At 36.1% G+C, this 27,500-nt stretch overlaps 1 protein-coding gene across 2 annotated transcripts in view; it reads right to left on the minus strand.

Annotated features, from left to right (window-relative positions):
* LOC125646048 (26S proteasome non-ATPase regulatory subunit 14) overlaps window positions 1-27,500 on the minus strand; it is a 68,434-nt gene that overhangs the window by 21,896 nt on the left and 19,038 nt on the right. For both annotated transcript variants that reach the window (XM_048872171.2, XM_048872170.2), the window contains exons 4-6: window positions 20,544-20,614; window positions 11,302-11,452; window positions 3,421-3,528 (exon numbers count right to left, since the gene is read on the minus strand). In XM_048872171.2, coding sequence (XP_048728128.1) covers window positions 3,421-3,528; window positions 11,302-11,452; window positions 20,544-20,614 — 330 coding nt within the window. The remainder of the gene's footprint in view (window positions 1-3,420; window positions 3,529-11,301; window positions 11,453-20,543; window positions 20,615-27,500) is intronic.

Genomic DNA, 27,500 nt, shown 5'->3' on the forward strand with positions numbered 1-27,500 from the left:
AACGGCAAGGTTTATACTGTTGAGGATAGTGAGAACGACAAAGTACATTTGTTGTCGAACTATCTACTTCGCCCAAACATTCTTTAATTCATGATCATTTATTACTTTAACGTACATGCATTAAATTCCTGGGGGTATGCTATAATAAAAAAAACATTCTATACGATTCGTGTTGGAAAATTTTGTGTTTAATAACACGACAACTTGATGGTAATGAAATAAGTTCTTATTCTTATTTTTTGTGCATGGATTTTACACTGATATTTTGGTGAAACAACACACGGTTAGTTCAGTCTGTACCAAAACACCGTGTCGTTTACAAACCAATGGATTTCGGTGTGTCACACCATCGCACTTTGGGGTGTCAGACCATCACACTTTGGCGTGTCACACCATCGGGGTTTGGCGCAGACCATCGCACTTTGGCGTGACCATCGCACTTTGGCATGACCATCGCACTTTGGAGTCCTACATATATACATCATGAAACCATGAATGCTTTCTTCACAATTTTCAAATCTACATTTCATTTTAAATTTATGTATTTTCATAGCAATAAAAGATATTACATTGTTGTAGCTGTTTGTTGTAATTGTTTTCTTGTAGATAGAAACCTTGAACAATCAATTTCCATGTAATCTTAAAATTGAAATATTTTCCAACAATATTCCAAATATAATGTACATTGTTGCACTCAAAGAGTAAATGTTTGAATTTTCTGCAACCTTACACAATTGGCAAAAACTGGATTGTTCCTTTTGCTATTTGCTCAGTGACAAATTACAGTGTGTCAAGTTATGTAACAAGAGGCCCATAAGCCACATCGCTCATCTGAGTCACTTTGGCCTTCCATATATATTTGCATGTAAAATCTTAGTCCCTATTGTGGCTCCAACCTACCCCTGGAGGCCATGATTTTTACAAACTTGAATCTGCACTATGTCAGGACACTTTCATATAAATGTCAACTTCTTTGGCCCAATGGTTCTTGAGAAGATTTTTAAAGATTTTCTCTATATATTTCTATTTAAAACTTTGATCCCCTATTGTGGCCCAAACCTATCCCTGGAGGCCATGATTTGAACAAACTTGAATATGCACTATGTAAGGAAGCTTTTATGTAAATCTCAGCTCTTCTGGCTCAGTGGTTCTTAAGAGGAAGATTTTTAAAGATTTTCCCTATATATTTCTAAGCAAAACTTTGATCCCCTATTGTGGCCCCTACCTACCCCAGGGGCCATGATTTGAAAAAAAAACTTGAATCTGCACTATATCAGGAAGCTTTCATGTAAATCTCAGCAAATGTAAATGCACTTTACAATCCCAAAGTAATGCGTATTTGCGATACATGTAGTATAATATAAATACGAATTATCTAAAACGGGCCCCAGAAGATTTCTTTTGTTTAAGTAGTCTTTGATATGATTTTTCTTTGATGTTACAACTCATAAAGAACAAAATGTACATGTATATGTATATTATGCTTAACTAGATATCTATGAAATTTCAATGTCACAAACTAGGAACATGACACATTGGTTTAAAGGAATTTACCCATAAAAGCTTCAAAAGTTGTGAACATAAAGGTTCAAGATCAAAGGTCCATGGTACTCAGCACATCTGCATGAGATGATCACTTATCGATACATGTCAAATATCAACAGCCTACCGCAAAAGACAATTTGTAGCAGATATAGATACAAATTATTCTCTTGAAGTCTTGATCGCCTCTTCCTTCTTTCTGTTTACATAAAATGTACCACGTGCATATGTATATGATGTTAACTCATTCGTTGTTTATTTATTTAAACAAAGCAAATATAGGATTAGTTAATTCATTTCAGATATATTTTCATCAGAATTCTGTCGGAATATTAGTTCAAGAATCGCCATATCATTCATTTTCACAGGAAGTTAAATGCAATATATCAAAGTACTTATTCATCTAACCCGAGTTCTAACCCTACCCCTCATATTCATGTGCAATTAAAAATATTATTTCCATATAGACTTCATAAGTCTTTCACCATTATTGTTTGGCTAAGATTTTAATATATTATACATAACTTTATCAACTCTTAAACTCAATGCAGTGCAAAACATGCAGAGTCCGCTTTCATATCCACAGAGTCTTTTCTTCTCCTCCCAACTGTATTCCATTACAGACCTGATTCTAAAATATTTTCACATTCTTTCACAAAAAGTGTGCATTCCATTGAAATTATTAAGAATTTTATTTCATAAAACATACACTGCGATTCAAACTATATTCAGTTGCGTAGGAGCTAGGATGGTAGTGAAGCGGTGAATCCGCAAGACAGACACAATACCAAGGAGTAGCTCTCGACTCAAAAATATATAAATGATTACATTATAGATTCTTCTGGAATATATTGTACTAAAACTTTTAGCATTTTAAAAGATTTATATGACATTATTAGCTGTGAAAGTGTAGTTTTGTTGCAGTGATGTTTGAACTTATTGGTTTTCAGAATAAACGTTACAACAAAAAATAACGCAAAGAAAATAACAGATTTATTATTACTTTTACCCTAGAGTTTTGTTTTAGGGTGATTTTTTTTTGTATTGTCCCTCCATCTCCACCAAAAAACAAGAGGTACTGTGAGCATTGCTCACTAAGAATACCCCCCCCCCCCCCCCCCCCCCCGGCTTACCCCAATATCCAAAAGGGTGTTGTTTTAATAACTATGAATTACCTCTTTCCTGAGTGTAGAAAAGAAAGGGCATGACAAAACCTTGGGTAGTCTCTTTCCTAGGAGTGTGCTTGACCTTTGACCTTTTAACCCCAAATTTAATAGGGAACATCTTCGTTCCATGGGTAGTCCGGACATATGTATGATATGGTGACTGCAGGTGGAAAGGATAACGCTTTAGAGCCCGGAAACCATAATGCTACTTCGATGTCCAGTGCACTTGACCTTTGACCCCAAATTCGATAGGGAACATCTTCGTCCCATGGGTAGTCCATATGTATGATATGGTGACTGTAGGTGGAAAGGATAACACTTTAGAGCCCAGAAACCATATTGCTAATTCGATGTCCAGTGTATTTGACCTTTGGACCCCAAATTCGATAGGGAACATTTTTGTCCTATGGGTAGTCCATATGTATGATGTGGTGACTGTAGGTGGAAAGGATAACACTTTAGAGCCCGGAAACCATTACGTCTACAGACAGATGGACAACCTGATTCCAGTATACCCCCTCCCCCTCAACTTTGTTGCGGGGGGTATAAAAATGTTCCCACCTATCAACCCAGCAGTTTAAGGGACTGAGCCGGCAACACCAAACCAGCAATTTTTTAACTGACACCTCATGCACCATTGATGAGATTCTCTAAATAACAGCTGCAATACACAATGAGACATTACACAGCATTAATTAATTCAAATACAAACCTGTATTGAGGGCTTCTGCAAATGTCCAAGGTTGGATGTTGTTTGTCTTGGTTCTTGACCCAAAACCATCATATTGGGATTTATCAGTCGGAAAGCATCAATTACAACCTGAAGTGGAATAAAAGTGAAAAAAATGTACATAAACAAGAGATGTTTGTAAAACACATATGCCCCCCATGGTGCAAAATTGAAAAGGGTTATACACACACACATCATTTAATTGAGAGTAGTATCATCAATTCAAAATATTGAGCAGACAATATCTTCCTATGTCAAGAGTGGATTGACCATGTGACCTAAAAATCAATAGGGGTCATCAACTCCTGAAGACGTACCAGTGTACCAAGTTTGATGTCTGTCAAGCAAAGGGTTCTCAAGATATTGAATGTACAGTATATTCCTATGTCCAGTTTGACCCTTGACCATGTGACCTCAAATTCAATAGGGGTCATCTTTTCTTGAAGATGTACCAGTGTACCAAGTTTGAAGTCTGTCAAGCAAAGGGTTCTCAAGATATTGACCGGACAGTAAATTCCTATGTCCAGTTTGATCCTTGACCTTTGACCATGTGACCTCAAAATCATTAGGGGTCATCTTTTCCTGAAGATGTACCAGTGTACCAAGTTCGATGTCTGTCAAGCAAAGGGTTCTCAAGATATTGACTGGACAGTATATTCCTATGTCCAGTTTGACCCTTGACCTTTGACCATGTGACCTCAAAATCAATATGGGTCATCTTCTTCTAAAGATATACCAGTGTACCAAGTTTGATGTCTGTCAAGCAAAGAATTCTTGAGACATTCAGTGGTCAATATATTCCTATGTCCAGTTTGACCCTTGACCTTTGACCATGTGACCTCAAAATCAATAGGTGTCATCTTCTCCTGATGATGTACCAGTGTACCAAGTCTGATGTCTGTCAAGCAAAGGGTTCTCAAGATATTGATCGGACAGTATATTCCTATGTCCAGAGTAGATTGACCCTTGACCTTTAACCTTTTGACCTGAAAAACAATAGGGTCCTCTTCTTTTTATAACCAACCCACATATGAAATATCATTATAATCAAGTGAATGGTTCTCAGATATTGAGCGGACAACTCATGGTCTACCACATGGGGTTAAGACCAGCAGTTTGACCTTGACCTTTGACCACATGACCTGAAAATCCATAGGAATCACAGCGATTTTTTTCCTTATATAACTGATACCGATAAACGGTGCCATTCCCAATGCCAAAAACCATTGATTTTTCCCAATTTTGAGACTAAAAATTTCCAATTTACTTGCCGAAAAATAGACCAGCCGCTGACACCGTAATTTACTTAGTCTGAAATGTTGTACAAATTAACTAAAATGTTCACTTCCAGTATTAAACCGAAAGTACAGATCATAGCAGTGCGCGTGTTTTGAAGAGCTACGACGATTCTAAAACGAGCCTACGACGATTCCTTTATGTCTCACAACAGCAAATATTACCGTACAAAAGTTTGTAAAGAGATGACTGCTTCTTGTTTTGTTCTCTTTTTAATTTTTTTTAATTGAAATCATTTGCCGATACTTTGGTAGAAAATTCCCAATTTGTTCAATTTTGACGCCATTTTTCCCAATTGAATGGGTACCGGTACCAGTACCAATGGGTAGAAAAAATCGCTGGATCATCTACTCTATAAGGAAAGCCTCTGTATCAATTTTGGCTATTATTAAGCAAAGGGGTCAAAAGATATTGAGCGGACAACACATGGGCTTAAGACCAGAGGTTTGACCTTGACCTTTGACCATGTGACCTGAAGGTCAATAGGGATCATCTACTCTCCAAGGGCAACCCTTGTACCAAGTTTGGTAGTTATCATGCATAGGGGTCAAAAGTTATTGAGTGGACAACACATGGTCTACCACATGGGGTAGAGACCAGCAGTTTGACCTTGACCTTTGACCATGTGACCTGAAAATCTATAAGGATCATCTACTCTCCAGGGGCAACCCCTGTACCAAGTTTGGTTGTTATCAAGCAAAGGGATCGAAAGATATTGAGCGGACAACACATGGTCTACAGACCGACCGACAGACAGTTGCAAAACAATATGTCCCCTCTTTTTCAAAGGGGGGCAAGAAAAAATTCATATACAGCAAACCCTCACTATACCATTACCTTTTCTAGTTTGGCAAATATGGTGGTATAATGAATTCGGTGGTGAATTGAATTGGATTTCATTGAAGGCATGAAAAATGGTTTTGTGCAATGTCTGTACATGTTTTCCTAACTATTTAACAAGATTCATAATGGTAAATGCACTAACACAATTCCATTCAAGTTATAATACAGGCATTCGGTGACACCAATAAAATTTCTTGTTCGTCGGATCCGAGCGCTCGTATTTAAAAAGAACGTTAAGAAAAACATATTAATTTAAATTTCCTGCTTCTGGAATTTATTGGTCCATTTTCCGCTCTATTTTTATTTTAGTTTTTTAAACAAAGTCATGACTGCGCTTAGAATCAATGGTATTTCAACTGTGTCAGCAAAAACCTGAACAACATCGAATATTTTTAAAACACGCTGAGACACTCAAGTTGAGGACAACTATGCGGTATTGTAAAAAAAAAAACCCAGAAAAGAACGGGAGTGTGGTTCTCCCAAACACAGCCATGAACTTTAGTGGTGGACAGTTGGAAAGACAGTTTTTAACAAAACAAATTAAGTCTTTTGCCCAGTTCCGGATCATTGCCAGTTCCGAATCATTTTGTAATTATTTTTTAAAACTACTAATTATTGAAATGATTTCTACTTAGAAAGGTATATCACGTTTGAAATGATTACTGAGGGATACAAAACTGATGTAATTTTTATCCAACCCAGGTTTATTACTTGTCACACTTCTATAATACACAATGACTTCGATATCTTGGTCATTTTCACGCATGGGAAAAATGCGTTGTGGGGAAAAGTCTGTAGCTAAAGTATAACCACAGTATAAAACAAGATGTCTTCTTAAAACTTCACTGCCCTCAAAAGTGCATTCACTGATGAAAGGCTTTAAATAATAGGCGTATTAAGTTAAACATTAAAACATCAAAAGATATGACTAATTTGGACTCATCCTCAAGTCATAACCCTGGGTTGTGAAATTCACTATTTTTTGTATATCCTTTTCTGCTATTCCTAAGTATGCATTTAGATTTTATACAGTATAAGTAAACTTACACATAAATACTATATACTAAGTTTGGCCCCACCCTTGGGTCAAAACCCTTACTCTGGGGAAAATCAAATTTACAATATTGGTAAAACACTACCTGCTTTATGCATTTAGTTTCAATTTAGTGTCAAAAGCACTAAAGAAAATCAATATATGCACCCAGGGGTGCATGAGCCGAGTTGCATGGGATACATTGTAAAGTCAAGAAAAGGGTTTTCAAGATATTGAATGGACAGTATATTCCAATGTCCAGTTTGACCCTTGACCTTTGACCATGTGACCTCAAAATCAATAGGGGTCAACTTCTCCTGAAGACGTACCAGTGTAACAAGTTTGATGTCTGTCAGCCAAAGGGTTCTCAAGATATTGAACGGACAATATATTCCTATGTCCAGTGTGACCCTTGACCTTTGACCATGTGACCTCAAAATCAATAGGGGTCATCTTCTCCTGAAGACATACTAGTGTACCAAGTTTGATGTCTGTCAAGCAAAGGGTTCTCAAGATATTGAACGGACAGTATATTCCTATGTCCAGTTTGACCCTTGACCTTTGACCATGTGACCTCAAAATCAATAGGGGTCATCTTCTTCTGAAGATGTACTGGTGTACAAAGTTTGATGTCTGTCAAGCAAAGGGTTCTCTAGACATTGAATGGTCAGTATATTTCTATGCCCAGTTTGACCCTTGACCATATGACCTCAAAATCAATAGGGGACATCTACTCCTTAGGATGTACCAGTGTGCCAAGTTTGATGTCTTTCAAGCAAAGGGTTCTCGAGATATTGAGCGGACATTATATTCCTATGTCCAGAGTAGATTGACCCTTGACCTTGGGACCTGAAAAACAAAAGGGGTCATCTTCCAATCATAACCAACCCACATATGAAATATCATTATCATCAAGTGAATGGTTCTCAAGATATTGAGCGGACAACATTTGGTCTACAGACTGACCGACCGACAGTTGCAAAACAATATGCCCCCTCTTTTACAAAGGGGGGCATAAAAAAGGTTTTCATAATACTGTTAAAACCAATGTAAAAATAGTTTCTTTGATAATGTCTGCATCTGAGCTCCAGGTGTCATGACTGTTACACACGTGATTTTGCATTATGTCAGGTATCTTCTATGAAAGTTCAAACTTTGTGGCCCAGTGGTTCTTGATACAAAAATTAAATTTTAAAGATTATTTTCTATTCAAAGAAATGTAAATATGGTTTGCCCTATTGTGACCATACTTTTATGGCCATCATTTTCACAAACTTTATTGTGCTCTATATCAGAAAGCTTCAATGTAAATTAAATGTTTTTTTTGGGGGGGGGGGGGTGTTGGGGTGTTGGGGTGTTGGGGGTGTTTCCCGCTCTGTATCACCATTTCATGATTTAACTAACTTTATTTTGTATTTTCTCCGATTTGCGTTATCTTCCATTATATAAGGAGCATTTTAACAATTTTTAAATCCCCTTTACCCAAGAATTTTATTCAAGTTTAGTCCAGTGTTTCTGGAATTTAAAAGTGTAACAGACAGAGATGACGACAGGTAATTGGGTATTACACATGTCAACAAGTTCACAGACCGATGCTGTAATTAATTAGAGTGTTTTTAATAAAAACAAATGTCTTCCCAACTTTACAAATTGAACGTACTCCAAGTTAAGTCTCATACCCTTAATGCACAGCATAATTGGAGAAAACTTACAGCTGTAACAAAGACATTATGAACTGCACTTTGTGCGTACAGGAAGATTTAATGACCTTGAGAAAAAGATTTTTCCTATATAAATACATATAAAATGTGGTTTCCCCTAGTATGGCCCCACCCGACCCCCAGGGGCCATGATATGTACAAACTTGAATCTGCATTATGTCAGGAAGCTTCCATGTAAAGTTGAACTCTTCTGGCGCAATGGTTCTTGAGAAGAAGATTTTAAAAGATTTTTCCTATATAAACACATATAAAATATGGTTTCCCCTATTGTGGCTCTACCCGACCCCTGGGGGCCATGATATGAACAACTTGAATCTGCATTATGTCAGGAAGCTTCCATGTAAATTTGAACTCATCTGGCTCAATGGTTCTTGAGAAGAAGATTTTTAAAGATTTTTCCTATATAAACACATATAAAATATGATTTCACTTAGTGTGGCCCCACCCGACCCCTGGGGGCTATGATATGAACAAATCTGAATCTGCACTATGTCATAAAGCTTTCATGTAAATTTGAACTCTTCTGGCTCAATGGTTCTTGAGAAGAAGATTTTTAAAGATTTTTCCTATATACACACATATAAAATATGCTTTCCCCTAGTGTGGCCCCACCCGACCCCCGGGGGCCATGATATGAACAACTTGAATCTGCATTATGTCAGGAAGCTTCCATGTAAATTTGAACTCTTCTGGCTCAATGGTTCTTGAGAAGAAGATTTTAAAAGATTTTTCCTATATAAATACATATAAAATATGGTTTCCCCTATTGTGACGCCATCCGACCCCTGGGGGCCATGATATGAACAAACTTGAATCTCCATTATGTCAGCAAACTTCCACGTAAATTTCAACTATACTGGTACAGTGGTTCATGAGAAGAAGATATTTAAATGACCCCACCCTATTTTTACACTTTTGTGATTATCTCCCCTTTGAAGAGAACCTGGCCCTTAATTTGAACAATTTTGAATTCCCTTCAACTAAAGATGATTTGCATTAAGTTTGAATGAAATTGGCTTACTGGTTCTGGAGAAGAAGATTTTAAAAAATTTTCAGTGTATTTTTACTGATTTGCTATTATCTCCCCTTGGATAAGGGGGTTGGCCCTCATTTGAACAATTTTGAATCCCCTTCACCCAACGATGATTTGTGCCAACATTGGTTAAAATTGGTCCAGTGGTTTTGGAGAAGAAGTTGAAAATGTAAATGTTTAACAGAAAGACGGACAGACAGACAGACAGACAGACGCACGGACGGACGAACAGACAGACGAAGGACAAAAAGCGATCAGAAAAGCTCACTTGAGCTTTCAGCTCAGGTGAGCTAAAAAGTTAAAAATGTCTATTGTTCACACATTTATTAACTGACCATTTGGGCACCACACTGATACCAAAACCCCTACCCCTGGGATCATCAAATTTACAATTTTGGTAAAGGACTACCTGTTCTTTCTAAATATCTATTTAGTTTCAATTTAGTATGAATAGTACTAAAGAAGATGTTATTTAAGTGTTTTACACATAAACACTATATACTAAGTTTGGACCCACCCTGGGCTCAGAACCCCTACCCCGTGAATCATGAAATTTACAATTTTGGTAGAGGCCTTCGTGCTCCACATCACTATGCATTTAGTTTTTCTTACACGTGTGAGTAAACTCAGGTGACCTAAAAATTCTATTAATTGGCCTTTACATAAAAGGTCAAGGTAAAAAAAAAAAGGTACACAACACACTGTCTTATGGTATACCTACATACCAAATATCAAAGGCCTATGTTAAAAGACAAAAAAGTTATGCCCCAGACAAACTTTGTATGAGAAGTGGAAGAAAAAGTTTCACACTAAAACAATATGTCCCTCTTCTGGGAAGGGGAAACATAATGAAAACAACATCATATATATATATATAAAGAGAGAGAGAGAGAGAGAGAGAGAGAGAGAGAGAGAGAGAGAGAGAAACAAAGGTGTTTGTGCACAGGATGTCAAGAATTTGGGTGTTTCTTTAAAAAAAATGTGAACGTCTGCAGGGAAGTCTACATACGGATAGGTACCGAAAACACCAATGTATCACTTAAGAACTGAATGATTTATAGCTAATTTCTAAATAATGAATGAGGGGGGGGGGGGGGTTGGATCATTTGATTTTATTATATCTTTTATTGCTTTGTTTTATGACACGGACGTACACAGTGGCATCCACGGAGGTACATGGGGACATCCACGGAGATGCGCTGTGGCATCCAAAGATCCTCTGTGGACTTCAAAGTCTAGCTCGCTCAGAAAATAGGAGTTTAAAGGTGCCGATAATTTCAATGGTTCACTGTGTTTTGGACAATTTTTTTCCACCGCGTTGCATGGAACACTCATACAACTCGTGTCGTGTACTGTGTGTGTGTGTGTGTGTGTATATATATATATAATATATAAACACATATTACAGTGATTTTTTTCAAAAGGGTCCTGTGGCTTTCGAATTGAGAAAAGTTGTTAACATTTTGATCAAATTGGGAAAACCTAGCCATTATTGTAAATATGCTAAATATATATCAAACAAAAAAAATCAAACACAAATTGATGTCCTTCTTCTTTTATTTACATATTTAACTTTCTTTTCTTTAAGCTCTTAAAAAAATTTTGACTATTAATTCTTTCTAAATCATCAAGAATTGTAGATGGAATGTTCTATCGGTGAAGTGATAATGTCCTACGGACCAGGTTTGGGCTGTCCCGAGACACAGTTAGAATTGATGTGTCTTTGTTATGTCGTTCATAAACTATTCCCATTGAACTTACTTTTTAACAAATACATTTTTTGCCAGTTTTTATTATTGGGGAAAGTGCAAGTTAATTTGAGGAAAATTGGTTGGGGGAGGGGGAGGGAGCGTTATTTGACCCTAAAATGGGTCTTTAAAAATCACTGATAGATATAGATAGATAAATAGATAGATAGATGTGAATGAAATCCTTACTTTCCCCTTTACACTTTGGATTGGGTCCACTACAACAGCCACAGCTCTCTCAGATAAAGCCTCAAAACTTTGCTGTGTATTTATGTCCACCCCTGATAACCAGCAACCAAAGCCAGGATGTGAATGGTACCAACCAACAACCATTTCTGGTCTGAAAGAGGATTAAAACATACTGTTATCAAACATTAAAAAACTTACCTTGTTAACGTAGTTCCACACTCCTGTGACGTCATAAGATTTTGCAAAGTCAATAATTTAATGACTGGAACATAAATTCTGTTGGAGTCTTTTTCAATAGTTATTGTAAAAAATCTTGTTAGCCATAAAATATTTCAAAAGTCTTAGTTATATTTGAATAGTCAATGATGTGTTTCAAAATGTTGAATCCAAGGACAATAACTCTGCTTATATTAAATTATTTATCAAGTCCATTATGCAATAGATTTCCTATATTTTTCACAAACATTTTACCTAGGTGACAAGGAATTATTATCTGTGTCTTTTCATGAAATTACATAGAATTTTAATCCATGAGTGGTTTTGAATAGCTCAGCTGTATGGTGCCAGACTTAGGTTTTTTATGGGGGTACATGTATACATACTCTGGAAGCTATAGATTTGAAATTATTAAGGATAGGTATGGATTTTTCCCCATAAATAAATATAACATATGTACATCTACTAATAAAAACAGAAAAAATGATATGTAAACCATGCTATAAGGAAATTGTGTCCATATTTGTTTGTTTTTTAACATTTTGGAGAATAAGGCTAATTCAATAATTTTGCACTTATTGTACTAAAACTTGATGAACAGATTGAAAATGACATGTGTTTTAGTTATTGACATGTTTCCTGATAAATAAATGCAATTTAAATTATTATTATTATTTTTATTTTAAAATAACAACAGATGAATTTCATAAAAATCTACATAGGGGTACATTACTTCAGTAGTGTCTGTAATGAAAATTAATATGGAAATCCTTCACTATTTTGCCTTTTCTCATTACTCTGAATGTTAATTTATTGATTCCAAACAAAAAAATGCTACCTAAACCCCAAAAATCCAGGACTAAGGACCCACCTTAATATTAACTGTCCATCTTTAACCATGGAAAATGATTTGAAATTTGAAATACAGATATTATACCTTCTGTGAACATTATTTTTTGTTGTTGCAAAATTCAAAATACATCTCACAAACAATACAATGTCATTTAACAGTCATAGTACATAAATCCCTTTATATTTTCCATGTTGTGAAATGCAATATATATTTGTTTACACATGTGGTGGGTACAAATGAATATCACAACATTATTGAAAATCTAGAAGCCCGACTGTAATGAAACTTCTATCCAAACAAGAGGCCCATGGGCCACATCATTCACTTGAGTCACCTTGGCCCTGCTGTTGTTCAACTGGAGTGATTTTTAAAAGATTTTTTTTATCAATATTTATTCCCATGAAACAATTTGACCCCATATTGTGGCTTCAACCTATAACTGAAAATGAATTCACAAAACACAGACATGACAGATATGCCTCAATACCAATATAACTAACATGATCTTGCTCTTCTGGATAAGACCAAGGTCACAAGGTCATAATAATGGTATGATATCTTGCCATAAGAAATCTGTATACAAAATAAACAAGAGGCCCATGCTCACCTGAGTCACCTTGGCCCATATTTAGAGATTTCCCCTATATATTCGCATGTAAAACTTTTATCCCTATTGTGGCCCCAACCTACCCCCAGGGATCATGATTTATACAAACTTGAATCTGCAATATGTCTGGAAGCTTTCATGTAAATTTAAACTTTTGTGATCTAATGGTTCTTGAGAAGATTTTCTCTATATACTTGTATGTAAAACTTTGATCCCCTATTGTGGCCCCATCCTACCCCTGGGGGCCATGAATTGAACAAACTTGAACCTGCTCTATGTCAGGAAGCTTTCACGCATATTTGTACTTTCCTAGACCTGTGGTTCTTGAGAAGATTTTAAAAGATTTTCACATTATATTTGTATGTAAAACTGTGATCCCCTATTGTGGCCTCACCCTAACCCCAAGGGTCATGATTTTAACAAACTTGATTCTCCACTATAACAGGAAGCTTTCAAGTAAATTTCAGCTCTTCTGGTCCCTGGCTCTAGAGAAGATTTTAAATGACCCCACCCTATTTTTGCATTTTTGTGATTATCTCCCCTTTAAAGGGGGCATGGCCATTAATTTGAACAAACGTGAAAGCCCTTCACCAAAGGATGCTTTTTGCCAAGTTTGGTTGAAATTGGCCCAGTGGTTCTGGAGAAAAAGTGGAAAACGTGAAAAGTTTACAGACGGTTGGATGGGCTAGAAAAGCTCACTTGTTTCCAAATATTGAGCAAGTGGAAGATTCAACTTCTGAACTTCTGTGGTTATAAATGTTTAGTTTCATAAATTTTCAGTGTTGAAATGATCTGTTCAATTGTTTACAGAGCTTAATTACACTGAACATTTATAAGGATATAATATAAATATTACATTTCACAGGAAAGTATGTGTTTTGAAGTACTTGTTTTAAAAGTTCAATACCCATTTAATTCTTGAAATGTTCTTATAACATGTTCATGAACTGTCCTTAGTTTGTTCATGCATTTTACTTGAACTGTTCCTGAAATAACAAATGAGGCAAGAATTGCACATTTCAGGAAATTATCAGACTTATTCAAAAACACCTCGGTTCTTGATCAATTCAAGATTATAGTTCTTCATTGGTTCTTGTTAATCAATTCTTAAAAAATTCAATGTTCTTGAACATCTTGAGTTCAGGTGCTGTTTCTGAAATGTTAAATTCCTGTCTCATTTGTTATTTCAGGAACATTACTAGTCCCAAGGCCAACGAAATCTAGAAAAGAATTTCCTGTTTTGATTACAAATATTCAACAAAAATACATGTATAAGCTTTAAGATAACATCTTTCTATTAAATGCTGCCAAAAGTGCCTATAGTGATGAAAGACTTTACAAAATATAATATATGAAACACTACCACAATATGACTAATTTGAACCAAACCCTGGGGTTGCAAAATTCACAAGTTTGTTACATTCTTTTCCTAAACATGCATTTAATTTTTATACCATATCAGGAAACTTCAAGAAGTTTTTCAAATCAAAGAATATATAATCACTATAATAATTTTAGCTCAACCATGGAACTAAACCCTTATCCCCTAGAATCATGAATTAAAAAATTTTGGTAAAGAATTATCTACTCCTTCTAAATATCTATTAAGTTTTAATTTAGTATCAATAGCATTAAAAAGGTATTATCTAATTGTTTCACACATTATACAATGTATACACACTGACAGTACACTGTATATATACCAAGTTTGGCCCCTCCCTGAAATTTACAATTTTTGTAAAGGTCTTCCTGATCTGACGGGTGTAAGAATCCATAAATTTACAATTTAGCCCCCCCCCCCCCCCTCCAAAAGTTGCTTCATACCAAATTTGAAAAGGCCAGTTTTTGCCCCGCCCCAAAAGCCCCAGGTGGCCGTTTCACTAACCGATCATAGATCATAAACGTACGATTACGTTTAAGATCATTTGACTCGCACGTATACGAGCGTTTCACGAAACCTATCGTAGTCGTAACACTTACGATTGCGATTTACGTCTGACTTTTTAGAACTCTTTTCTCTATGGAGGTAGATTTAAAATTAATCCTACCATGGAAAGAAATATCCATTCATTATTTCCTCATGGTTTTAAACATATCCTTATCGTCTGCAGTAACCCATGCAAGTTGTCAACAAAAATGATGGAAATTTTGAGCCCGATCTCTAGTGTAACGTAAAGAAAATTCCTAGAATGTTTAAACAATGGATAGAATAATTTTTATTGACTTTCATGTAACTAAAATTGGGGGGGAAATGATATAATAAATAACAAAAAATTTACATTTTTAGAATTTTAAATGTCATGTATCAATCTGCTCATGTGAGCCAAGTTTCCATCAGTAAGTAAACTATGTTCAACGGATTAAAAAAAATAAGAAAATGAAATGATATTGATAAAAAGAAATAATAAAATGAAAATAAAATTGCACACAAATATAGGAAATGTTATCCTGCATCAAACCATGGATATGTACTCCGGCGTTTAATCATTGTTGTAAAATACGCTGTAACACTAATGACATATCTATTCACTTATTTGTTTAAATTTCAAACAAATCATGGGCTCGATTTGTCCCTTAAATGACTCGAAATTTATTTTCCCTATGTGTTTGTCTTTTATATATTTTTTTCTGTTTAGGCATGTAAGCATACGCTAATTTCGGTCTTTACGTGATGATATCAGTCTGATTAAAATCAGATCCCATACTCATTATCATCCCAACGATATGATAATGAGTATGGGGTCTGATTTTAATCAGACTAGTGATGATGTATAATCCAGATCATTTATTTAAAATTATTATCGATATTGCACTTTATGATGATTGATTTTAATATTGTTTAACGTCCCTCTCGTGAATTTTCACTAATATGGAGACGTCACCATTGCCGGTGAAGGGCTGCAAAATTTAGGCCTATACTCGGCGCTTACGGCCATTGAGCAGGGAGGAATCTTTATCGTGCCACACTTGCTGTGACACGGGACCTCAGTGTTTGCAGTCTCATCCGAAGGACCGCCCCATTTAGTCGTCTCCTATGACAAGCAAGAGGTACTGAGGACCTATTCTAACCCGGATCCCCACGGGAGTGCACTTTATAACAAGGGTCCGATAATGACTCTTCCCTTGTCTGTGTATACAAATAAGTCTAGTTTGTATGTTTTATTTCTAACGACCTTCATAAAACTATAGAAACGTTCCACTTGCAAAATTGGGATTTTTACCCCTCTCCCATTACCAAATCATTTTATTATCATATTTTCCTTAAAATTTGTAATGTTTATCATTCAAATATGCATGTATTATGCAGTTAGTCAGTTGCATCAAAGGTATTGATCTGACGAAAAAAAAAGAAAAGCCGAGTATGTCAAATTGCAACATCTCGGATTTAAATCAACTGTTACTAAAGAAACTTAATTTCTGAACATGTCTATGAGAATATTTCAAAATGTCTTGAATTCTGTCTAATGTTAAATATACATGTAATCTAACGGTGATGCAGGCACATGTAGCAATACCCCCCCCCCCCCTATTACTTTTCTAAAAACTGTCCTCATTATTACATGCACAGTTTGATATATTGACTACCCCCCACCCCCCCCTCCTCAATTGTTAAAATATGAATTCAGGCCATCATTAAAAATATTTTTGTTTGATGTACTCCGACCCACATTTTTCAAGGTGGGTAGGTAGGTAGGTTTTTTTTTTGCAGTATCGAAAAAATTGATTATTGTCATAAAAACGCAGACTTAGAAATTTATTGATGTTTTCATTAAACATTGGACAAGACAGATTTAATAATTATTGCTATAAAACATTCATCAAAAAAGTTTCTTAGAGAATATAAACCTTTAAAATGAAACAATGTCTATTTCCATGTCTATTTCCCTGGAAACCAAATTAAAAATTAAAAGTACTGAAAAAAATGATTGGGTAGGGGCGATTTTCACGGGTCGGTCGGAGTACATCAAACAAATCAATTTTTATTTTTGGCCTCATGCATTGACTTTACATTTATTTCAGCAGACTGGTCACAGGGGCTAGGCCCATTTTGGACCCAAACTCTGTGATACAATGAATTTACTATATTTGTGGTATCACAGAGTCCGGGCCCAAAACGGACTTGACCCCTGTGAGACTGACATTTCTGTGGTTGTGCATAACAAAGAAGGACAACTCTAATTGATTTAAGATTCGGGCTCGGACTGTACAATATTTTTGTGCAAAAGCAGACTGCAAGTCATTGTGATTGTTTTCTTCCTACAAAGTATAAATTAACTCTGTCAGGTAAATACTACCACAAAATGATCTCAGGCAGGGCCAGCATGGCGGCCATATTGCTCATTTACGTGCATGTAGGAGCACTTACGATAACCCTAGACCACTCGTAGGGTTACGATCAATACTGATCGTAAATCGCAAGTCGTAACCTTTAGTGAAACGGTCGTACGTGCTACATTCACATTTAAGTCTACGTTTATGATCTACGTTCGTTTAGTGAAATGGCCGCCAGGGATGCAAGGAGACCTGAAATTTACAATTTATGTCCCCCTTGTTCCAAAGATACTTCAAACCAAATTTGAAAAGAATTTGAATGATAGTTATCAAGAAGAAGTTAAAAATGTCTATTGTTCACACATTTAATAACTGACCCCATTTTGGTCCCACCCTGATACCAAAACCCCTACCCCTGGGATCATCAAATTTACAATTTTGGTAAAGGATTACCTGTTCTTTCTAAATATCTATTTAGTTTCAATTTAGTATCAATAGCACAAAAGAAGATGTTATTTAAGTGTTACAAGTTTGGCCCCGCTGTGGGGTCAGAACCCCTACCCCGGGGATCATGAAATTTACAATTTTGGTAGAGGTCTTCCTGCTCTACATCACTATGTATTTAGTTTTTCTTACATGTGTGAGGTTCTTGAGAAGAAGATTTTTAAAAATTGGTCAATTTTGGGCAGTTTTTGCCCCACCCTTAGGACCCCAGGGGTGCTTGAGTCCTGAAATTTACAATTTATAACCCCCTTCGGCCTTGTCCCAAAGATGCTTCATACCAAATTTGAAAAGAATTGGACTGGTAGTTATCAAGAAGTTTGAAATGTTCAATTGTTAACGCATGTCGCACGATGACGGATGACAACCAATTGCAATAGGTGAGTCATCCGAGTAAACTCCGGTGACCTAAAAAAGTACATAGAAATATTATGTTTACCACTAAGGACACTGAGCTGATATGGTTTACATACAGAATGATACACCGAATTATAGGTACGAATAATTATCTGCATAAGATAAAAATTTTAGATAACAAGGCCTGCTCCATCTGTTTGGAAGAACCAGAAACCATTATACATCTATTTGTTTACTGTCCATTTGTTGCCAGAATTAGGTCATGCCTGTCTTTTTTGATGTTACAAAAGACCATGGAAAGAGTGAAATTTGATTCACTAACATATTTGGCCTACTGACTGAACATGAAAATATTATTAATCTTATTACTATGTTGGTCAAGAGGTGTATATTTTCATTCTCTAGGCAAAGTTGGCAAAAGACGACGGACTACTGGATATCTCCGGTAATTTTCAATTTGTCCGGTAAAACTTAGAAACTTATCTGACAAACTGTTCGGTAGATATTAGTAGACAAAAAAAGGGATCATATCTGCATTGTTTATTAACTTTTGGGCAAACAAAAACTTCGTCTGATATAGATAACTTGCTTTTGTACAACAAATGTGCTTTCCCAGAAATTGTAAGCCCACTCTGTGCATGTACTTTCAATATCACGCATGCCATTCTACTTCCGATTGTGTGGTCAATCATATGGTTGAAAAATCGTAGTACTGACGTAAAAAAGAAAGTTAAATGTGTAAACACAGGTGCTTGAACAGTATGTCAACATGATCGCATATCTCCCTCCCCTTTAGTTTACAACAAATATATAATAAATATAACTATTCACTTCCGTGGCGATAGCTCTGATTTTTTCAGTTACAAATTCTGAAAAATTATATGTAATAGATCACGTAAATATTGGCCGGCTTTGTGCTGCGCAGTTTGAACAAATTTTATTGCAGGTTGAGTTAGTAAACTACACCACATAATACTAAATTTTCTTTATTACTACTGTATGGAGTTTTCGAAGTCTCCGACCTTGTCTACTTTTACGATATATCACAGATGCTAGAAATGGCAAGTTTTACGTTTCATAGTGAATATGCATTGTAAAATGAGTAATGAACTGAAAATGGTTACATTTGTTCTATAGATATATTTTGTAAACTGGGTGGGTGGGGATGTGCTGGCTTGGGGTTCCGAGGGTATGTGGTTATATCCACAAGCACCTATGAACAAAAAGGATGAAAATCAAACTACAACAAAATTGATAAAGTTTAATTCATATGTGGTCAAAACATAGAGAGCTGTTAAACACAAGTAAATGTTTTAAACAGTCACACTCAAGGCTTGAAAATGAATAAAGGTGAAACAATTTCAGGTTCTTTTATTCTGTCTGATAAATTTTTAATTTGTCTGGTAGATTTTCCAAATTATTCCTAATCTACAGGACATGATGTCTGGTAGTTTTTTATGCTCTTTCATCAACTCTGCTAGGAAAGGTTTACCTTTCATGTTTAATGATATTTTAGCATATTTACAATTATACTAGTATTCACATGAAAAGTCTTTTCAATACAAATGTCTTTATGAAAAGGTGGTCAAAATGGAAATGTCTATTTGAATAACTTCATTTTTCAAATGATTTAATTGCTGTTATTTCAAAATGCTACTCATGTTATTATTCTTCCCAACTGTGTGAATGCAAGGATATGAAAGTTGTCTTGTATGTTTATTTATGTTTTAAAAATAGGGCACGGCTAAACCGGTACATGATACACCCACATACCTTATTGACCCAGGAATTTGAACAATTAAGAAAGGATTATCCACAAAAGGATTTCCTCAGAGTTGCAATAACAATGTATTTTGCATTAAACAAATCTAAGTCCAAGGGCTGTAACTCCAAAAATAGTGGGACAGCATTCCCCTTGTAATATGCACATCTACACATTGTGTTCTTCCTTTGTACTAAGTTGAAATCCCACAAAGGGTTTAAGGGGAGTTGCGAAGACAAGGTACTTGGATAAAATAAATCTAAGTACAAGGGCCCCCAACTCCTTCAAAAGGAATGGTGCAGCATTCCCCTTGTAATATGCACATCTCCACATTGTGATCTTTCTTTATACCAAGTTTCATCAAAATCCCCAAAGGGTTTAGGAGGTGTTGCAAAGACAAAGTATTTTGAAAAGAAAAAATTAAGTCCATTGGACACCAATGCACTTGCATTATGCACAGCTCCACATTGTGATCTTTCTTTGTACCAAGTTTCATCAAAATCCCCCAAAGGGTTTAGGAGAAGTTGCGAAGACAAAGTTAAAGGGACGAATGGACAGACAGACAGACGGATGACAGTGTATAGCATAATACGCCTGCATTTTTATGCTGGTGTATAAAAAGCTATTAAAAAAATGAATACAGAAACTAAAATATGCTCTGTTGTCATAATTACCGGCCAGTCTGCTTCAACATATCCAACATTTTTGCTTGAAATACTGGATCCACAGCTTCAACACTCACTCCCTATATAAAAATATGAAAGTGTCTTTTATTTCACTCCATGTTATCATTCAATAACCATTCTACCACGGTTATTGCAAATATCAAAGGAATGTCGATAACTCATAATTCAATTTTACAAACATAACAAGAGTACCGCCAATGGTACATGTTACGATATGTAGAGGATAATTACATTTAAATGTTTAACAATTTGTATCTGAGAAACATAAAGTAATTAGATCCACCACTCTATTTGTTTGCTCGTTGTCAAGGGGCTATGCGCAGCGTCTGGCAGACGAAGAGAACTCGATCGACACAAGATGCGGCCATTGCAGATCGACACAGGACTGTCTGAAGAAAAACTTTTGCGTAATCAGATAAATCTGATGATGGCGGGGACGTTCGTGCGATATGTGCGTGTCGATTTCGAGACAAGGGTTTCGGGATTCGAACATGCGTTTGGAGTCGGTGATTAACATTAGACTGTGAGACAGGGTTCCAAATTACCGCTCGCCCACTCGCATTGGCGACTAAACTTTTCTTGTGGGCAACCAAAATTTTCGTTCTCGTCGCCCACTTGGCGACCGTAATTGTCCGATCAACATTTTTCTTTCCAACCGATCCGAGTCCTATTATAATTGAAGTTCAATTTCCGGTTGAGGTTTTGCCACTTGGCGAGACATGCATGATTCCTGGGGTATCAAACCTTCCAAAATGTATTTAAACCAGAAGTTGAACAACACAAGGGTTACTTCAAACAAAAAGAAAGCGTCTGCTTTTAACCAAAGTGGAAAGAAGGGGAGAATAAGGCTCGATGATGGCAAAAAGGGGATGACCTGCTGTGTGTACAAAACATGACACGAAAGGTCCAGTCGTTGTGACAGCTTGCCCAAGTTATAAACTTGACAGCATCGTAAAGCTGAGAAATTTTGATTCATAGAAAGCCTGAAGAAACGCGTGTTAAAGTCAGACGCCGTGAAGATCATAAAGTTGCTAGGTTGACGAAATGAGAGAGGTATTTGAAAGAATTACGGAGAAGGAAACAGAATTTAAATATTGATATTTTAATTTTTTAAATAAATTGCAATGTGACCTGATGTTTCTTTTTTCTTGTAAAAAAAAAAAAAAGCCCATGTTATTCAATTTCATGATATGTGTGGGCTACTAAATTTCATGTGGGCTAACAGAATTTCTTATTCAGGGGCCCACTTGGCCCCTAAGGTATTCAGTCGAAGTTGGAACCCTGTGAGAACTGGGATTTCGCTGGTTTATAGAGAAGCCACTGTACGCCATTATTGTTTATCATGTTTATAATGTAGAAACTTATGAAAATGATTTGATGCTTGTTTAAGATTAAAGATGTAAAATCTATTTTGACTGAGGTGTTTTTGTAGTGTGCCGAAATTGTCTTTTATTTAATTTTCTTATAATTTTGGCGATGTTACAATTGGGGAGCCCCGGGATCGGGATCGATCTTTGCAAACAAAATTTGTTGAAATTCTTAGTATTTGATATATAACTTATTCAGGAATTTTGCACACTTCAGTCAAAATGGTTTTTGATCTTATGGAATTTTTAGGATCACCTGATGTAAACTTGCTTCAGCAGCTGAAAAAAGCTGAGCTTTTTGAATTTGTTCAACATTCTGGTTTAAATGTAAAGCAAACTGCTAGAAAATTAGAAATTAGAAATTCTGTTGTGCTGTATTTAATTAAGGAGAACATTTTGGATGAAAGTGCTATGTCATTAGTGGTAGAATTAGAGAAAGTGACAAGAGACTACTCTCAAGAAATTCAGCTCAGGCAATTAGAAAGAGAAATTGAAAGAGAGCGTTTTGCACAAGAGCGAGAAAGATATGAAGAAGAGCATCGAAAAAGAGAGTATGAAATTCAAATTAAACAGTTAGAATAAGAGAATCAAAGGCTTAGAAATAGGGAAGCTGAAATACGGAATGCATCTAAATTGGACTTTGATGTAGTTAAGAACGCTCGATTAGTCCCAAAATTCCATGAGAAAGATGTAGACAAGTTTTTTGTTCATTTTGAGAAAATAAGCTCTGTAAATTTGAAGTGGCCCAAAGAATTTTGGCCTATGTTATTACAGAGCGTTTTTATTGGAAAGGCAAGAGAAACTTATGGGGCATTATCAGCGATGCAATGTGCTGATTATGATGAAATTAAGAAATTTGTTCTTAAAGCTTATGAGTTAGTGCCTGAAGCCTATCGTCAAAAATTTCGAAGTTACAAAAAGTTCAATGAACAGACTTTTTCAGAATTTGTACATGAAAAAGAAAATTTATTTGATAGATGGTGTACTTCAAAAGATGTAGGGTCTGACTTTGACAAATTGAAACAAATAATTCTCATTGAAGAGTTCAAAAATTGCATTCATCCTGAAATCAAAATTATCTTAATGAAGTAGAAAACTTAGAGCAAGCTGCAGCAGCGGCTGATGATTATGCACTGACACACAAATTGTACAGGTGTAGTACATTTGAAAACTCCAATATTAAGCCCGCGTCTGGTATAGTTAGGGAGGAATTTAAGCCATTTGTGTTTGAGGGTTTTGTGTCCATTGACGGTAGTGACTTTCATTCAATTAGGATACTTAGAGACACTGGTGCATTGCAGTCCTTGTTGCTTGAAGGTGTTTTGCCTTTATCTTCAAAAACTTCAACAGGGTCTGATGTTCTGATCCAGGGTGTTGGGTTAGAATTTTTTAAGGTTCCTCTTCATGAAGTGCATTTGAGATCAGACTTAGTTTCGGGTCCTGTAGTTGTAGGAGTTAGGCCTTCCTTGCCAATTGCAAATGTGTCGTTGTTACTTGGGAATGATTTGGCTGGGGGAAAGGTGGTCCCTGACCCCATTGTTTGTGATAACCCTAGCATAGGAGGTGATGAAGAAAATGAGATTTTTCCTTCTTGCGCAGTAACTAGGGCCATGGCTAAGAAAATTGAAAGTACTGACAAAGGTTGGGAATTGTACAAAGAGGTAGATTATTTTAGCTTGGAGGATACCTTCTTAAATCAGTTTGTGTCGGATCAAACTTCGGTTGATAAAATAGATAGGGATGTCCATTCTGTTGAGAATGCTAGGAGTAGTATTGATTGTACTAAGAGGCCTTCTGATTTGATAGGTGATATACCTTTGACAAGGGACAAACTAATAGCTGAACAGGAGACTGATAATGAATTGAAAGTTCTTAGTCAGAAAGCTTTGACTCTTGCAGCACAAACGATCCCTGTTTGCTACTACATGAACCATAGGGTTTTAATGAGAAAGTGGAGGCGTCCAGATGCGCCTGTAGATCAGGAGTGGCAGGTTTTTCATAAAATTGTTATACCGAAAGCCTTTAGAAACACTGTTATAGGATTAGGTCATGATTACCCAATGTCAGGTCATTTAGGGATTAATAAAACCTACAAACGAGTCTTGACACACTTTTACTGGCTCAAAATGAAACGGGATATTGTAAAGTAATGTAAAACATGTCATGTATGTCAAGTAGTGGGAAAACCAAATCAGACTATTGCTCCTGCTCCATTGAAACCAATTCCTGCATTTGATGAACCATTTGCTAGAGTTCTAATTGATTGTGTAGGTCCATTGCCAAAAACCAAATTAGGTAATCAATACCTTCCACTAGATTTCCAGAAGCTGTACCACTGCGCAACATCAAAACACGAACCATTGTAAATGCACTTGTTAAGTTTTTTACATTGTTTGGTTTGCCCAAGAAGGTGCAATCTGATCAGGGATCCAATTTCACTTCCGGTGTGTTTAAGCAGGTGATGCAAGAATTAGGTATTGAACATATGCGTATCACCCGCAGTCTCAGGGTGCACTTGACAGATTTCACCAAACGTTGAAGAATATGCTTCGTGTATATTGTTTAGATAAACAGAAAGATTGGGACCAGGGAATACCATTTTTGTTGTTTGCTGCTAGGGATACTGTACAAGAATCTTTAGGTTTTAGTCCTTTTGAGTTGATATTTGGTCAGGCAGTAAGGGGTCCATTAAAGTTACTAAAAGAGAAGTGGCTTAGTATTAGTGGGGAAAATGATGAGAATCTTTTAGATTATGTTTGCAAGTTTAAGGAACGGCTTACACAGGCTTGGAACATAGCTAGACAGAACTTGAAAGGGAGCCAGGGTAGGATGAAGGTTTGGTATGATAGGCATGCTAAGACTAGAAGTTTTGAGTCAGGTGATAAGGTACTGATGTTGCTTCCAATTCCAGGTCAACCCTTACATGCACGTTATTTTGGTCCTTATGAGATAGAAACAAAGGTTAGTGAGTTGAATTACATAGTGAAAATTCCTGGTAGGCATAAGAATAAGCAATTATATCATATTAATATGCTTAAGGAGTATAATGACAGGAATGAAACAGCAGATTCTGAACGTCACTCTGTTGTGTCTTGTTCAACCACGATTAAGCAATTAGAGGATCATGGTTCTGACACACCATTAAGAAATTTGATTGACCAATCTGACCCAAAACTACACAATTCTGATGTGTTGGCAGATCTTGATTTGAAACTTGCTCATTTGAATAAAAAAAAAAAAATGAAATTAAGAATCTCATACAAGAATTTGCACATTTGTTCTCCAATGTTCCAAAAAGGACTGATTTTATATATCACGACGTTGATGTAGGAGATGCAAATCCAATTAAACAGCATCCTTATAGGATGAACCCTCTAAAACAAAAACATTGTCAGACAGAAATAGATTATATGTTAGAGAATGACATAATAGAGCCCAGCAGTAGCCCATGGAGTAGTCCTTGTTTACTTGTTCCAAAGCCAGATGGGTCATTTAGGTTCTGTACCGATTTTAGGAAAGTTAATTCGATTACTAAAACTGACTCTTACCCTCTGTCTCGAATTGAGGATTGCATTGACAAGGTCGGTGACGCAAGATATGTAAGCAAATTCGATCTCCTTAAAGGGTATTGGCAAGTGCCATTAACAGATAAAGCAAAAGAGATCTCAGCATTTGTCACGTCGGACGGGTTTTTCCAATATAAGGTAATGCCCTTCCGAATGAAAAATGCTCCGGCAACTTTCCAAAGAATGGTAAACCATCTAATTTCTGATCTTGAGGGATGTGAGGGCTATATCGATGATGTGATAGTGCACTGTGAGAGTTTTGAAGCGCATTTGTTACATATTAGATCATTGTTTGAGAGATTGACAGAGGCTAATCTGACTGTTAGTTTAATGAAAACTGAATTTTGTCATGCTGTAGTGGAATACTTAGGCCATATTGTTGGTAATGACCAGGTCAAACCTGTCAAAGCAAAAGTTGAAGCAATTGTTAATTTTTCAACACCCACATGTGAGAAGGAGCTTATGAGATTTCTTGGTATGGCTGGGTATTATCGGAAATTTTGCCCCAACTTTTCATCAATAGCTTACCCTTTGACCAATCTTTTGTGCAAAAATTCAAAATTTTTGTGGGGGGAGTCTTGCCAAAATGCTTTTGAACAAATAAAAGCCATACTAACAGTCTCGCCAGTTCTTTCATCTCCTGATTTTGGAAAAGAATTCATGTTACAAATTGATGCTAGTGATGTTGGATGTGGTGGCGTGTTGCTACAGAATGACTCAGATTCTGCCTCCCATCCTACTGCATATTTTTCCAAAAAGTTTGACAAGTCTCAGAGAAATTACTCCACTATCGAAAAGGAATGTTTGGCAATACTGTTATCTCTTCAGCATTTTGATGTTTATGTAAGTTCATGTGTATTTCCCATTGTCATATTTACTGACCATAATCCACTTGTGTTTTTACAAAGAATGCAAAATAAGAACCAGAGACTGATGAGGTGGAGCTTAGCTTTGCAAGCATTCAATATTGTTATTAAACATATTAAAGAAAGTGAAAATTTGATTCCTGATGCATTGTCAAGATGTTAATTAAGGTGTTTTTACATTTTTTTTTTTTTTTTTAAAGTTTCCAAAAATATTGTCAACTTTATATTTTTAGAGGGGAGGTGTTACGATATGTAGAGGATAATTACATTTAAATGTTTAACAATTTGTATCTGAAGTGATTGCATTGTAACATTTGATAATTTATTTGAAACGTAAAGTAATTAGATCCACCACTCTATTTGTTTGCTCGTTGTCATGGGACCACGCGCAGCGTCTGGCAGACGAAGAGAACTCGACACAAGATGCGGCCATAGCAGATCGACACGGGACTGTCTAAAGAAAAACTTTTGCGTAATCAGATAAATCTGATGATGGCGGGGATGTTCGTGCGATGTGTGCGTGTCGATTTCGAGACAAGGGTTTTGGGATTCAAACATGTGTTTGGAGTCGGTGATTAACATTAGACTGTGAGAACTGGGATTTCGCTGGTTTGTAGAGAAGCCACTGTACGCCATTATTGTTTATCATGTTTATAATGTAGAAACTTATGAAAATGATCTGATGCTTGTTTAAGATTAAAGATGTAAAATCTATTTTGACTGAGGTGTTTTTGTAGTGTGCCGAAATTGTCTTTTATTTAATTTTCTTATAATTTTGGCGACGTTACATACATAATATGCCAGTGAAAAGCTAATTATATATGGTGTTTTATTTCACCATGATTTGTAGAACTTGGTTTCAGGTAGTATTAGCAATCATGAGGGTGTGACATGTACTTTCTTTGCATCGTAAAAACAGACAAATCATGTACTCTCTATGTAATATTTTCACTTGGCATAACATGTATGTGTACTAAGTTTGATGGTCCTAGACCCAACGGTTCGGTCTGTATCCTGCTACTACAACCTTGACCTTTGACCTTGAGAAACAATAAGCATCCTCCGCTTGGCATAAAGTGTATGTGTACCAAGTGTGACTGTCCTAGCCCCAACAGTTCGGTCTGTATATTGCCTACAAGGTTTACC

This window comes from Ostrea edulis, chromosome 6 (genome assembly GCF_947568905.1).
Source record: "Ostrea edulis chromosome 6, xbOstEdul1.1, whole genome shotgun sequence".
In the NCBI taxonomy this organism is placed as follows: domain Eukaryota; kingdom Metazoa; phylum Mollusca; class Bivalvia; order Ostreida; family Ostreidae; genus Ostrea; species Ostrea edulis.